The following is a 16,562-nucleotide window of genomic DNA, read 5'->3' as shown; positions in this document are numbered from 1 at the left end:
ACATAAAGATTACAAATACAAAGACATTAGAAATTATGGTAACAAAGTGCTTCTCGAAATGTATAGCCTGACAAGTTCTTTTTTAGCCCTGATATAATGTCGCTACAAACAGCTTACATATAGCAACAATACGTGTACGTCATGAATAGTCGGGACAGTGTGTATTGGCATCGTGCAAGAGCGAGTGAGGTATACAATTATGTACATGTGAGTTGTAGAAGTATGTTTCCCAATCGAAACCCAATCGAAAGAGCATGTTTAGTTGATAATTAAGTATGAATAATTTACCTATCCGCCATAATTTGATTCTAAATATTCGACCTCCGTATATATATTTACCAGATTCAGTCACTCGTGGTGGTAATGGCTCATTCTTATAATAAATATTTTTGATTATAGCACTAAAGACGCCTTAAATGAGAAAAATAATAATTTAATAATTAATATTCATATTTAGTACAAAACTAACCAGTTTATTACAAACTCACTATGAAAATCAGTACCCGTCATGTCAACAAATAATTTCACAACATTGTTTAATGGAATGCTACTGAATCCCGTATCCTTTTTCTGTCGCAAGTATTTTAATGTATTTAAAATTATTTGTTTAGCATCGGTGTGAATTTTTTTGGGCATTTTGATTGCAAAATCTATTATTATCCTGAAATATTTACAATCATTTTCGATTTGTTTACATCGGTGACATTCAATGACTTTCAATGTCGGATGTCAAACAAAATAATTGCCATTAAAATAAATTAGTTCCATCGAAAATCCGCAACGTGGCGAGGGCTAAAAAGGAACTTGTTAGGCTTTACAAAGAATTCGACTGAAACGCGACCTTCCCCGGAACCCGACGTTCGATTCGAACGATGATCACTGCTGAAATGAAAATAAGACACTAACTAGCGTCGCTAGCTAGTGTAGTGTAATGAACAAGCTCTTTTTTATCTCGCCGAGCAACACTTAATTAGCGCTCTGCAAATTGTATAATGTAAAGTAGCTAACACACTACCGCACCGCACCAAGGTCATTGTGGGACGCACCCATAAGTAAGAGGGAGAAAGAGATATCGCTTTCTCCCTTTTACTTATGGGTGCGTCCCACAATGACCTTGGTGCGGTGCGATAGTGTGTTAGCTACTTTATGCCCGCTTTAGGGCAATACTGCCGTAGTGAGTATTATATTCTTTGCTGCCGTATCTTCTGTTAAATAGTGCGGAAAGAGAAGAGTCGTGAAATGTATGGGATGGGGCTTGGATATATTTCACGACTCTTCTCTTTCCGAACAGACTCTATAGGTATAATATAGTGCGTCAAGCAAATCTTGTCAGTAGCAATGTAAAGCAAACTAAAGTAGGGCAACACTCAAAGAGTAGTATTGCGCTAAGAAAAGCAGCAATGTACAATGTACATCGAACCAAAACTTTTTTTTCCGCTGAGCGCGCCCTGTTACGTACGTCAATTCAAATTGTCACTCGTGGATTCTCTATTGAAAATGTTTGAAATTGTTATTAAATGGTATGGACGGACAATTTAAAAGCGGTGTGTGGTGAATTTGAAGATCTCAAAATAAAATTAGAAGTGGAATATGCCGTTAAACAAGAATGTAATGAATAAAATCATTGCTTCAGCAGATAGATGTCCTATTGGATTTTAATATTTTATTAGATTTATCAGTTGGAACTGTAGGCATTGTAGGCACCTTAGCTTTGATTAAGCTCAATTTTATTTAATATATTGGTATTTAATGGTGACACAGCAGAAATATCTCTTGAAATAGAATCGATTCAGAATGTAAACAAAGATGATGGCTGTCATTCGCGATCCACATTCCACAGATAAAACACAGATGACACGCGATTTTCGAATTATTCGAACACAGTGTTGCTAACCCGCGATTTTTCAAATTTGCCGCCGTTTGCTACTGACAAGATTTGCTTGACCCAGTTATAGTACCAAAATAATATTACTTACTCTGTGCTATAGGGTAATTCGTCAGTAACTGCCCATCCTAAACTAAAAATGAATTCTATTCACCTATAAACAGAATTCATTTTAGTTTAAGGTGGCCAGTTATTGAAACCTTATACTTAAATTATAGTTGGTCAAGCAGATCTTGTCAGTAGAAAAAGGCGGCAAATTTGAAAAATGTAGGCGCGAAGGGATATCGTCTCATAGAAAATTTAAATTTCGCCCCTTTTTCTACTGACACGATCGATTTGCTTGACCATCTATAATTATGTTTATAGATGAATAGAATTCATTTTTAGTTTAGGGTGGCGAAATACCCTATTAAGCTTTTTATCTATCTTAAGTAACATATCATTGGATGAACAGTGTTATTCTTGGGTTTTTTTCTATCCAATAATAATAATACCAAGAGCGGGGTGCACGAGGGTCAGATTGTATTTTCTTCCGGATTATTTTTAGGTACTTTCTATACCTAGGTTAAAATTTACTAGCATTGTTGAATTACGAGTAGGTATTTTGTGTTATATTTAGTTAATACTTACAAATTATAATTAAACAAGGTTAGGATAGGTACTTACTGAAACAAGCGGGCAGTAATAGAAATATATGTATATTTAATTAATTCATGATTGGAGATACAACAAAAAGAATTACTAATAAAATTATTTTAAGTAGTCTGCTTGAATTATCCTTGTAAGTATAAAAACTCATCAGCGTAGAAATAAACCATTTTTAGAATGCGGTCACACATATATTTTATGCCGTTTGCAGGCGCTGATACTTTAAATATGGTTCATATCTAATACATAAGTTGCTACATGCAAAGATTTGTACAAGTAAACATAATATTTTTTATTTTTAAACTAATAAGGCACTTTGCGAGTTTATTATCGAAAATTATAAAGATTTATTTTAATACTGACTTGGCTACTTTTGATCTTAAATGATTTTATTTCTATCCAATTTTTTGTCCAGCGTCTGTGGTACTTTGTGGCACACTTTCCTTTTAGGACCTTATCAATTATTCCGTAAGGTAGACATTAACTACGTTTTGAGCTCAAGATCAAACATTCACATACGAATTACGAGTAATATACACGTACATAACAATGTTGCCATTGGACATGCTTACTAATGTTTACTGCTATGCAGCTACATTAAATCACTGGATATACTTAATTTCTAAAATATCGAATAAACCTAATAAAATCTCATTGTTATCAAAAGTAGCAATGCATTTAGAAAAAATTGTAGCACTTTCATAAATATAAGTACCTAGTAACTAAAAATATATAAACTGGACTGTTAAAAACCCCTGGAAATACAATCAGTCTCATTTCTAAGTAGAATAAGCTGCGTACGCTTTGGCTTCGCAAAAAGTCTTCCAACTCCTTAACAAACATGTACAGAAAGGCGTAGTAAGCCTATTTCTGGCCCTTGAAATAGATAATGATTGTAAGTTTCCTCGAGAATGGAAACGAGGTGCTCGTTTACTTAGAAAGCTTGCGCTCCAGCTGGTCGGCGATAGCTAGCAGGAAGTCTTCAGTGTGCAAGAACATACCCTCCTTGGTGTTGTCCATGCCGTGGATACAAATCACCAGGTCCTTAGTCATCTTGCCACTGTCGATGCACTCCACGCAAGCCTGTTGGTTTAAATATATATTTAATAAATGCTAACTTTTACTAAAATACATAGGTGCCTTAACCCAAACTGCATGCATTACTGCCTCATATTTGAACAACGATGTCGCTTTATTATTGCATCAGTTTATTGTTTTTTTTTATTTGACAACTAGTATGTAGTTAGAGTTACACCAAGAAAAGTTTGCAGTGATTTTGATAGTCCACGCAGTGCAAGTGTTATTTACACGTCATAATTTCATAGAAGTTTAACGTTTAAACTCGACACTCGCACTGCGTGGGCTATCAAAATCGCTGCAGACTTTTCTCAGTCTGACTCTAAGCGATTTGTACATAATCTTTAATGCATATATTATGTAATTTATGTATGTTTAGAGTTAGACCAAGAAAAGTCTGCAACGCTTTTGATAGCACATGCAGTGCAAGTGTTATTTTAAACATCAAACTTCTATGAAATTATGACGTATAAATAACAGTTGCACTGCGTATGCCATCTATTTCAATGCAGACTTTTCTTTATCTAACTCTAACAAATAAATGAACAAATGACGAATTCGGCGTGCGCACAAAAGCCCATTTCCATCCATCCAGGTGTACACGCCAGCAAAGAAACCTATAGCCTTCTGAAGGATTACCTCTTCCAGAGAGAGCGCGAATTTGGCCAAATCGGGCGTGTTGTCGAGCTTGGCGCGGTGGATGAGCCCTCGGGTCCACGCGTAGATGGAGGCCACGGGGTTGGTGGAGGTGGGCTTGCCCTGCTGGTGCATGCGGTAGTGGCGCGTCACCGTGCCGTGCGCCGCCTCCGACTCCACCGTCTTGCCGTCGGGGCACATCAACACTGACGTCATCATGCCCAGGGATCCGTAGCCCTGGGGTAAACATCCAATTAACAGAGTTAGTTCAATATCTATCAACATTTCAAGTAACTGTGTACTTGTTGATTGTTAGTTCAATATCCATCTACATTTCAAGTACCTGTGTACTTGAAATGTTGATCTAGTCAGACCGTCAAAAGTCTGCAGCGATTTTGATAGCCCACGCAGTGCAAGTGTCATTTTAAACGTCAAACTTCTATGAAATTATGACGTATAAAAAAACACTTACACTGCGTGAGCTATCAAATCCGCTGCAGACTTTTATTGGTGCGACTCTAGATATTGAACTAACCCTAGGTATGCAATATCTATTAGGTATGCATTAGTCATCGTTCCGAACATATTTACAACGCAACTGAAACTAAGTATAGCTCGTTATTTAGCATTAGAAAAAAGGTAAACAATCTTGACGTGTATTTTATTGAAAAACACTTTTGAAAAATAAATCACAGCAAATATCTATCAAATACGATTATTTACATTCTTTTGCTTTCATAAGTAATAGTTGCCGATTTCTGAAAAGCGTTTTTGAAAGATACGTCAATATCGCGTAGTCTGTTTCTATTGCTAATAAGACGAACTGTAGTGACTTTAATAAAGTGTCCTTTCTGTCTCGCGGCCCGGACTAAGACGAGCAGGTAGAGGGAGTAAGATGGGTGGGCAGGGTAGTCGAGATAGGTAGGTAGTAGTGAGACCTGTGCGACGATGTCGGACTGCACGTCGCCGTCGTAGTTCTTGCAGGCCCACACAAAGCCGCCGCTGCTCTTGACGACCTGCGCCACCATGTCGTCGATCAGCCGGTGCTCGTACCAGATCTTGGCCTCTTCGAACTGCTTCTTATAGTCGCTAACAATCAACACACAGATTTAACGCACACTCATACAGATTTAGATTCTAACTTGTCTTTCTTGTTTCCTAAAATTAAATGGAAGAAATAATTTGCGTACAGGATTAAACCTATGTATTTTGTGTTCTGGATGTTGTAAGTCGTATCCCGAAATTAGGCTCTATTTATCCGTAACTTTCGAGAACAAAAAATACAAGTTTTGTTTTTCTGTAAAGGTAGGTATATTAATGATCTCCCAATATTCATACAAATAAAAAACTAAATACAATGTAAAATGTATTGTTTTTACAAGGTTTTATTTAGTTCCACCTGACCGTTGTCTGTAATAAAATCTTGCAAGTTAAATTTGGTCCAATTCCCGGTTTCCGATTGAGCTGAAATTTTGCATACATACGTAAATCGGGTGACAATGCAATATTATGGTATCATCTAGCTGATCTGATGATGGAGACCAGAGGTGGCCATAGGAACTCTGTGATAAAACAACGAAACCTAATTGTGTTTGGGGTTTTTAGAATTGTCTCGGTGAGCTTGTGGAAAGAAAAGTACAGTCAGCGATAAAAGCTTGTACCAAAAATAATTTTTTTGCCATAAACTTATTATTAAAAGGGGCTGAAAGCTCAATGGTTAATATTATAGGTACTATATTTATAGCCGAAACGAAGCAGAAACATAAATACCTCTGGTAGACCTCTTCGAAAATGTCCTTAAAACGACCGTCATATCGCTTGAGAATTGTGTTCTTAGTAGACAAATACAGCGGCCATTTCTTTTGTAGCGCCACCTAAACAAACAAGGCTTGTAAAAATAATACTACTACAAATATAGTTTTGAATGTGAATGACACCCCTAGTTCACCTGAAAGCTGGAATGTGCGAACGCGCGAATGGATTCGTCGGTGTTGTACATGCCGAGCGCGACCCCGGGCACCTTGAAGTCGAACAGCAGGCGCCTGTCTACCGTGCCGTCGGCCGTAGTGTACACCAATTCCACCTACAACAGATATCAAACAAACATCTCAGTTTCATTTATAACAGGACAAAAGGCGAACACGAGCTAAAATAAAATCTTATTAACTGGTTCTACACCCTTTACAGAAAATCAAAGTGGCACTCTTCTCCCCTGCTAGTAGGGGGATCAGTACATACAAATTTCTTAGCTTTGGAACATAATAATTTCGTCATAAGTGATGTGAAAGACAGTATGTATGTGTCACATGATAGCAAAATTAGTTCCACATTGGGCAAATCCCTCATTACGCCCAGGGGTCAATAGACCAGGGGTCCAGGGGCCCTTTGCGTCGTTTAGGATTCAATGTACGCCCTCGCCATAAATGTCTTTTTGCTCCCTTGTGATACAACACAATCTACTATATTAAATTACCATGCGAAAGGTCTCAACTTATTAAAATATGTTCTGTTACTTTCCTGTAAAAATAAAAATGGATTTTAACAACCCGCAATTTGAGACTAATTTATTTTTTTCACTAATGGTGTATGAAAATCTACCGAAGTCACTTTAAATATCGTATTGTGTAGAAATGGTACAAAGCCAGTCAGTACATCGCTCACAATGAACTGTCCATCGGTGGACCTTATGCCTTTTGAAATAAGGTCCACCGATGGACAGTTAAGAGTGTTGCTGTTTGTATTGTACTACTACCTACCTTTCCAGGTTTGGGCACCACAAAGTCCTGGGCCTTGTACTGGTCGCCGTGCGCGTGGCGCCCGATGACGATGGGCTTGGTCCAGCCGGGCACCAGGCGCGGGATGCTGGCGCACAGGATGGGCTCGTGGAACACCGTGCCGCCCAGGATGTTGCGGGTCGTGCCCTTCGGACTCAGCCACATCTTCTACTACCTACCTTTCCAGGTTTGGGCACCACAAAGTCCTGGGCCTTGTACTGGTCGCCGTGCGCGTGGCGCCCGATGACGATGGGCTTGGTCCAGCCGGGCACCAGGCGCGGGATGCTGGCGCACAGGATGGGCTCGCGGAACACCGTGCCGCCCAGGATGTTGCGGGTCGTGCCCTTCGGACTCAGCCACATCTTCTACTACCTACCTTTCCAGGTTTGGGCACCACAAAGTCCTGGGCCTTGTACTGGTCGCCGTGCGCGTGGCGCCCGATGACGATGGGCTTGGTCCAGCCGGGCACCAGGCGCGGGATGCTGGCGCACAGGATGGGCTCGTGGAACACCGTGCCGCCCAGGATGTTGCGGGTCGTGCCCTTCGGACTCAGCCACATCTTCTACTACCTACCTTTCCAGGTTTGGGCACCACAAAGTCCTGGGCCTTGTACTGGTCGCCGTGCGCGTGGCGCCCGATGACGATGGGCTTGGTCCAGCCGGGCACCAGGCGCGGGATGCTGGCGCACAGGATGGGCTCGCGGAACACCGTGCCGCCCAGGATGTTACGGATCGTGCCGTTCGGGCTCAGCCACATCTTCTTAAGCTTGAACTCTGCGATATTATAAAGTATCCTCAAAGTATTGTCGGAGAGTCTTGACTGCCCTGTAACTAAATATTGGGTCGAAGTCGGCAGGGCCAAATAGGATGAGGCCGCGACCAATCGCGGGCCAATTTGTCGTGTATCTCCTTCTTGTATATTTTCTGTACCTACCATTATAGTGAGTATTATATTCTTTGATCGGCACTGCCGGCGTATTATGGATTGCTTTATTTATCCATCTTCATCTTTTACACCGTGGGATAGAAAGTGACAGACTCCGTTTTATCAGGCTGTCACGTAGGCAAGAACTTGGGCAAGAACAACCATCATAGTCGCTACCTATATACTTACTTTACTCTTTGATCATAGTTAATATACTGGGTCAAGCAAATCTTGTCAGTAGCAAACGGCGGCAAATTTGAAAAATCGCGGGTTAGCAACACTGTGTTCGAATAATTCGAAAATCGCGTGTCATCTGTGTTTTATCTGTGGAATGTGGACCGCGAATGACAGCCTTCATCTTTGTTTACATTCTAAATCGATTCTATTTCAAGAGATATTTCTGCTGTTAAATACCAATATATTAAATAAGATTATGGTTAATCAAAGCTAAGGTGCCTACAATGCCTACAGTGCCAACTGAGAAATCTAATAAAATATTGAAATCCAGTAGGACATCTACCTGCTGAAACAATGTTTTTATTCATATATTCTTGTTTAACGGCATAATCCACTTTTAATTTTATTTTGAAATCTTCAAATTAGTTAATATTTTTATCAACATCACACACCGCTTTTAAATTGTCCATCTATACCTATTAATAACAATTTCAAACATTTTCAATAGAGAAATCCGCGAGTGACAATTTGAATTGACGTACGTAATAGGGCGCGCTTAGCGGAAAAAAAAGTTTTGGTTCGATGTAAATTGTACATTGCTGCTTTTCTTAGCGCAATACTACTCTTTGAGTGTTGCCCTACTTTAGTTTGCTTTACATTGCTACTGACAAGATTTGCTTGACGCACTATATATCCGTATCGGCGCTGTCTACCTATCAAATGCCCTTCTGATACATGTCAACCTGGTATTGTGACATTGATGTCAAATAGTATGTATGTTTGGACTCGCGCTCTTATCAAAGATTACAAACAATACTGCACGAGAGCCTACGGATGTTTGTATTTTTGCTACGGTTGCGTTTCATCGCTTCTAATTCTCCACAATGCATTGCACACAGCAGATATGTTGACCTGACATTGGGTTCGTTAGAGAAGGAACCTGCCGTAGGTATTTACACAAGTATTTTTTTCTTCAACTAACATGTTATTAGAGTTAGACCAAGGTAAATTGGCAGCGATTTATTAAAACCCAGTGGGCTATTAAGCGCAGTGTGACCCAGACTGGGCTAGTGTTATTTTCAAAGTAAAAATCAAGTCTGGTCTGGGGTGCCAAAATCAAGTCTGGTCTGGGGTGCCAAAATCGCTGTCAACTTAGCTTGGTCTAACTCTAGGCTGCTTCTTGACTAGAGATATAACAAGTTGTACACAATATGCAGTGTATACGGATTTGTCAGGGATGTTTATTTATTTTATTCGGAGTTGTGATACATCAAAATTATAAGATAATGAGATTTGGGTCAGTGCTAAATAATTTAATTTAGATAGAAGTTAGAATAGGTTTTCGGTGAAGGAAAACATCGTGAGGAAACCTGCATACATCTGCGAAGAAATTCAAAGGTGTATGTGAAGTCCCCAATCCGCATTGGGCTAGCGTGGGGACTATAGCCCAAGCCCTCTCGCGCATGAGAGGAGGCCTGTGCTCAGCAGTGGGACGTATATAGGCTGAAATGATGATGAGATAGAAGTTTATGTCCCTACTTAGTATTTTAGTTGGAGTATTTTTTAGAGCTGCACCTGTACATGATGTTTTCACTAGATAGGTACCCACTTTCAGACTAGTTCGTATCGCGATCTACTCGTAATTCAGACCTACACGGCTAGCACATATACAATTTCGATTTATTATATGTACTTATTTAGAAAAACAAATGTATTGAAATGATCTGTAGATCACAGACTCGTAATCTTTGTTTATACCTATCAGTGGCGGCGTGCTAAAAAATATTCGTAAGCAAGTCGGAGATAACATGCCCTTCTTTTTCTTCATGAGTATAAAGGAAAAGGCCCATCTGTCTAAAAATTAGACAAACCGATGCGAGTTCTATGGACGCTCCGCCACTGATACCAGAAACCATATCTCAACGGTGGAACCGTTCTCTAAGCACCATACTGGGCTGGCTGAGATGCAGGATCAGTATCGCCGTTATACGCGCCACTAGCATGTGCATCCGAGGCACACGCCACCGGTTTAAGTCCACCGCCAGGTGGCTTGGGTTCGACGACGGTGCCGCCCTTCCATACATCGACTGAAACCCCTTTTCTACCCTGCCTACATATGTCTTTCCTTTGCCTATGTATTACTTATGATTGTTGTAATAAATATTTGGTTTGAATCTATCTATAAAAACCATGTGTTGGTTGTCTGATACCTATATGTGGCAGTGCCTATGTACCTTCAACTCTCTGTTCATCAGGGGTGATGGTGGCGCACTTGATCCCGACGTTGTGCTTGAGGATGGCGTGGGCGGCGTCCACGGTCACCTGGTCGTCGGTGGCGTCGCGGTGCGGCAGCCCCAGGTCGTAGTACAGGCAGTCCAGCTGACAAACAACATTTGGAGATTATACTATGCCACGGATTCACTCTGTATCTTTAGGTATTTAAATAAAAGTAATATGTAATTTTTCGGGTAGTTATAACATTTATTGTTTAACCGACCAATTACAAAACCGCCTAGATCAGTCACTGAATGACCCGACTTTAACCTACATTATTTTGATCGTGTAATACCTAAAGATACACCCCCTTGTTCGTAAACGTTTACTAAAGTAGACAAGCCGATAATAATCGTTTGTCCCTTTCCATCATACCGATACGTCGGAAAAAACAAACGATTATTACAGGCTTGTCAACTTTATACTATAGTAAACGTTTATGAATAAGGAGGACAGAGTATAGTAGGGGGCTGTACTGAGACTAATGTGCCGCTTTGCACTTGTAGCGCTGGTAAGTATATTACTCGTACGAATAGGGTATAGTTATATTACAATTGCCGAATATGGAAGCGGGTAGTTATTATAAGCGGAAGAATTTTTTGAACTGCCTTGGTTAAACAGATTTCCACTAGTACATATTAGAATTGTTCATGAAACGGAACCGAAATTTAGGTACTTATATGTATTATTAATATCTTATATGCCTTCCTTTACGTATAATAAATAATATTTATTACGTATATTTATAAATGCCTAGATGCGCTTTTAAGATGCCAAATTCCATAATAATAGGATAAGTAGCCGTGAAATCGTAACAGGCCCCAATTTCACATCGGTGACAGGTGCGGCGAATTGTAAAATCACTGTTGCTGACGTCACAGGCATCCATGGGCTACGATTACCACTTACCATCGGGCGGGCCGTATTCCTGTTTGCCACCATCATTGTATTATTTAAAAAAAAACTTTATTATATCGGAAAAAAACAGATATTTCTCCTGCGAAGTTTCTGACAATTGTCAAAGATTTAGAAGAATTGTAGGTAATTCTTGACAGGTAATGAGTTATATGTCGGAATTTCGTGACAATTGTAGTGTTTCTTGTGACAATTGTCATAAACTTAGCAAGAGAAATATCTGTTTTTTTCCGATATCATAAAGTTTTTTTTAATAATACAATGATGGTGGCAAACAGGAATACGGCCCGCCCGATGGTAAGCGGTAACCGTAGCCCATGGATGCCTGTGACGTCAGCAACAGTGATTTTACAATTCGTCGCACCTGTCACGTTGGTGAAACAGGGGCGTGGGATTTTAGGCTCTTTTCTAGTATCTTTATAATTGTAAATGAAAAAGTACTTAACTGTTTTTCTGTCCTATCTGGCCCCTGTTTCACCAACGTGACAGGTGCGACGAATTGTAAAATCACTGTTGCTGACGTCACAGGCATCCATGGGCTACGGTTACCGCTTACCATCGGGCGGGCCGTATTCCTGTTTGCCACCATCATTGTATTATTAAAAAAAACTTTATGATATCGGAAAAAAACAGATATTTCTCTTTCTAAGTTTATGACAATTGTCACAAGAAACACTACAATTGTCACGAAATTCCGACATATAACTCATTACCTGTCAAGAATTACCTACAATTCTTCTAAATCTTTGACAATTGTCAGAAACTTCGCAGGAGAAATATCTGTTTTTTCCGATATAATAAAGTTTTTTTTTTAATAATACAATGATGGTGGCAAACAGGAATACGGCCCGCCTGATGGTAAGTGGTAATCGTAGCCCATGGATGCCTGTGACGTCAGCAACAGTGATTTTACAATTCGCCGCACCTGTCACCGATGTGAAATTGGGGCAACACTAAATTAAAATTTGATCCAGTTCACATTTGCCACCAAAAGTAGTGGTACTTATCTGAAAAGGTGCCAAGTTCGGGGCCAGATTGTCGAATGTTAGTGAATGAATGTCAACAATGCGGCCATGAAATGAAAGCTAAAAGTGATATCCTTTTCAAATAAGTTAGCACGTAACTAAGTACCTATATATGTATTATGTAGATAATTGACGTATTTTATATACTTATTTTAAACTTGTTTCGGTAGAATGTACAATAGATACCCAGAGAATAGGTGTATTTAGGTAGGTAACAATAGTGCAAGTTGAAAAAAAAAATAACTCTAAGTAAAAACTAACGTTATCGCCATAATGTATGATGCTTAATTGTTACTTTTCGTTGGTTTAGGTAAGGCAGGTTTCCATATTTGTACAACAGGCAATTCTAATGAAATAATCCACAACAGAGAAAAAATTAAGGGTCAGATGCAGGTAGATATTATCAACATTCCTTAAATAAGTTGTCGTAAAGTAGGTAGGTATTTTGTTTAGCAGCCCGTAATGTGCAGGCATTTATTTCGTATGGTAGATACATTAATATACTGCTTTCGACCTGAGATGGAAAACGATTTAATAATACTGATACCTATTTTTATGCCACTTTGTTGCAGATAATCTGACTGGGAATCAGAGGTTACTTTAAAGGTTATTTAATAGAACATACTTTAAAATAAAGATAAAAGATACGACCGATGAGAATGACCAGATTAAGATTAAAGGCGTACAGATATTTTTTAGGGTTCCGTACCCAAAGGGTAAAAACGGGACCCTATTACTAAGATTCAACTGTCCGTCACCACCAGGCTGTATCTCATGAACCGTAATAAGAGTAGCTAGACAGTTGAGTTCACAGATGATATATTTCTGTTGCTAAAACAACAAATACTAAAAAGTACGGAACCCTAGGTGGGCGAGTCCGACTCGCACTTATTCGGTTTTTTTACCCACCTACGGAGGGGTTATCATTTTAGCAGTCTGTGTAGGTACTACTTATTGTAAAACTAGCTTGTGCCCGCGACTTTGTCGGCGGGGAATGATGAAAACTATCCATGGCCTTAACCAGGTATCAAGCTTCATCGTCGCATTCGCTTCATGAAATGAAAATGATTATTTTGAGGCAACTATTGGCTCATAGATGAATACCTTAAAATTATTTGATATTAATATAAAATAATATCTCGCTAGCTTTGCTCGGAAAACATATAAAATCGATTTTTCGCCCCCGAAAACTCCCAAATACATATAGCAAAATATAGCAAAAATCTTATGTGCCGTTTCCGAGATCCCCGAAATATATAAATATACATAAAAAAAAGAATTGTTTGTTTAAGGTTTAAGCCGCAGCGGTCGGCAACCAGCGGCCCGCGGCCCCCATGCGGCCCGCAAACTTCTCACTTGCGGCCCGCGAGCTTCCCTGGCTATTTTGTATGTAACATATAGTAATATTAATATTGACAAACTTCCTTAATATGGCTATATGGCCCTTGGTTGCTAAAAGGTTGCCGACTGCTAGTTTAAGGTATTAAGATATCTTAAAGCTAAAAACACACAATTATGTAGGTAAGTATATTTGTTTCATGTGTTCATTGTTAACCGTATCGTAAAATTTATTAAACCGATTTTAGTTAACATACTAATCATTATTGGTTTGTTTAACGATTACTATTCATAAATCATTGATTTAAGGTTTTTACTGGACTTACACTTTCTTTTCTTGACTGATCTTTTCATAAAAAAGAAATAAATAAAGTATCCTTTTAATCCTTATGTGGCCATGTGGCCATATTGTATGTAATGATTGAAGTATACCTATTAACAGAAGGGAGAATAGGTATGTATAAATACATATACCTAATTGGGCCAGATAATGTAACATTGCCCCAGTAAAATGCGATAAGCAAGTCACATACATTAGATAACTTGTAATCGCAAGTACTTGAGCGTCATTAGACGTATTTGCATCGAGCTTGTTATGCAGAGATAGCTAAATGACACCATCCAGTTGAACCTGCTTGTCTTTCATCGCCCGTGATAAATAGACAATAGGTATATGGGGCTAGAATGCACTGGATAAAGCAATGCCATCATATTTATAAGAATTTTAAGTCAGATTACTGTCTTTCCAAATATCTTGTGTTTGTTTAGTCTAAAGTTCATATCAGTATTTGGCTGCGTGGCTCGTATTTCACACTGTTTAAGTAGATTACTTAAAAAATCTTGACATTGAAGATACACAACATTTATTTAGTGTTATTTAAATATTGTGGAAATACATACATACATTATACAATATTTAAAAGCATAGATTTAACACTGAATAATTAATGCAGAATCTATGTAATGCCATTATATGTGTGATATTGATTTCACCCATACAAGTATGGTTAATTGGGAGTTAAGCTAGTCACCATAGCGGTAGTGTCAATGTAATATGTCATAAATTGTATAATTTTATACATTACATTACATATGAAAAAGATCCAATAATTTGGATGTGAATTAACACTTTCACTGTGACTGTAACTGTTGCTTAACTCCTAATTAACAATTCTTGTGTCACTTTTAAGTTATGAATCTTCCCTGCAATACATTTTATATGTCCTCCCCATACTGACCTTACCTATGAGATGAGGGGTTTAACTCACTATAGTGAATGTGTTAAAACAGAAATAATACATAATACTTATTATATGTACTTATTTGACACAACATTATAATATTGAATCAATGTAAGCTGATGTTAGTAATATGCAATTCCATGTGGTAATTGTTAGTTTTATTTTTGTATGCACGATAAAAAACTTCTGAAAGTATAAAGGGTAATTTAATTGAATATTTACATACCTTCACATAGGGAAATATAAGCTTTTCTTTGATCATAGCCCAAATAATTCTGGTCATCTCATCTCCATCCATCTCCACAACAGGTTTGGCTGCCACCACCCGTTTAGCAGTTCCATCTTAAAAGAAATGGTAACTTTGTAAGTGTGTGTGTGTGTGTGGTGCCTATTTGAACATATTGCAGCCAATAATGTATTGCAAATCATGTAATTTTTTTTCTATGAAGGTTAGGTTTTTTATAATGTGTTTATATATATTTTGTAATGTTTTGTAAGTGTTTATATAGTGTACTTACTTTTATACTCACATTGTAAAACCCTAACCTAAGACCCAAGTTAAATAAAGGATATAATAACAAGTAATATTTAAAATCTTAATTTCTGCCATCTGGCATAATAAATTCATTTAATCGGCGGTAGCTTAGTATTTGTGGATGACACAAGGGACATAATTATCTAAATTCTTCAAATGCAATCTCTAAGGTTTTTTCTTAAGCGCCCAAAATACTGTAAAAATTATAATTAACACTTACAATTTCTGGAGGAATGTGTAATGTGTTCCGACACGAATTTAAATAATCGTTTGCTGTTGTTACTGGCCATTTCTTTTGTCCTCTAAAACGGGTGCAGGCAGTATGTGGCGTGAGCCGGTACGAATTAATAACTCGTGCACGTCTCGGCAGGACGAACGACCCAACTGGAAAAAATAAAACGATAAACCGGATTGTCCCTTGGCGACGGCCAATGTGAATAACTGTTCAACAACTTTAAATTTGCAGGAGTCGGGCGTTAGGACATTAACCCGCTGTTTTTAATATAATTATTGAGTATAAATAATATCTTACATTTTTTTACTGACGTATTACCGCCGCCGATTAGAAATGGCACTAAGTGAAGAATGAATGAACAGCAATGCGTGCTCGTCGTTTATTTAATTGGTACAACCGAACCAGATAAAATTAAAGTCTAAAGTTGAGTTGCTGATTGTTAGTGATGCGCAAATGCTGTTAATATCGATAGTGTATTTGACATGTGTCAAAAACTGACAGATGAGTTTAGAGCGTGGTGTAGACCCAATAGTTATCTAAATATAATAGTCTGGCAAACCATTTTGTCAATCGCGGTAGAATAAGAAACTATGTTCATCCCTTTTTTTGGTGTAAGTAATGATACTATCGTAAGAAAAAGACGGTTTGATTCTTTCTGTCTATCCTCTAGTGACAAGCTACCTTTGTCAAACCAAAGGCTGGCTTATGAAAGATAAACCTGAAAAACGCAGCAATTTCAAAAAATCTGTGGCAACTGGCAGGGTACTCTTACATTTTTTTATAGCACATCGGTGGCAAACAAGCATACGGCCCGCCTACTGGCAAGCAGTCACCGTATCTTATGGACGCCTGGGACTCCAGATGTCTATTAAAAATAC

At 38.5% G+C, this 16,562-nt stretch overlaps 1 protein-coding gene across 1 annotated transcript; it reads right to left on the bottom strand.

The window, feature by feature from the left end:
- Window positions 1-2,570: 2,570 nt before the first annotated feature.
- LOC134679084 (isocitrate dehydrogenase [NADP] cytoplasmic-like) lies at window positions 2,571-16,126 on the bottom strand. The gene is made up of 10 exons (XM_063537930.1): window positions 15,982-16,126; window positions 15,670-15,833; window positions 15,141-15,256; window positions 10,356-10,500; window positions 7,594-7,793; window positions 6,195-6,329; window positions 6,017-6,120; window positions 5,185-5,335; window positions 4,250-4,483; window positions 2,571-3,616 (listed from the first exon to the last, which is right to left on the bottom strand). The coding sequence occupies exons 2-10, from the start codon at window positions 15,737-15,739 to the stop codon at window positions 3,464-3,466; spliced, it is 1,308 nt and encodes a 435-aa protein (XP_063394000.1). The 5' UTR covers window positions 15,740-15,833; window positions 15,982-16,126; the 3' UTR covers window positions 2,571-3,463.
- Between the last annotated feature and the right edge of the window lie 436 nt (window positions 16,127-16,562).

This window comes from Cydia fagiglandana, chromosome Z (genome assembly GCF_963556715.1).
Source record: "Cydia fagiglandana chromosome Z, ilCydFagi1.1, whole genome shotgun sequence".
In the NCBI taxonomy this organism is placed as follows: domain Eukaryota; kingdom Metazoa; phylum Arthropoda; class Insecta; order Lepidoptera; family Tortricidae; genus Cydia; species Cydia fagiglandana.
Note: the sequence above shows the minus strand (reverse complement) of the source record. Positions and strands in the feature narration are given on the sequence as shown.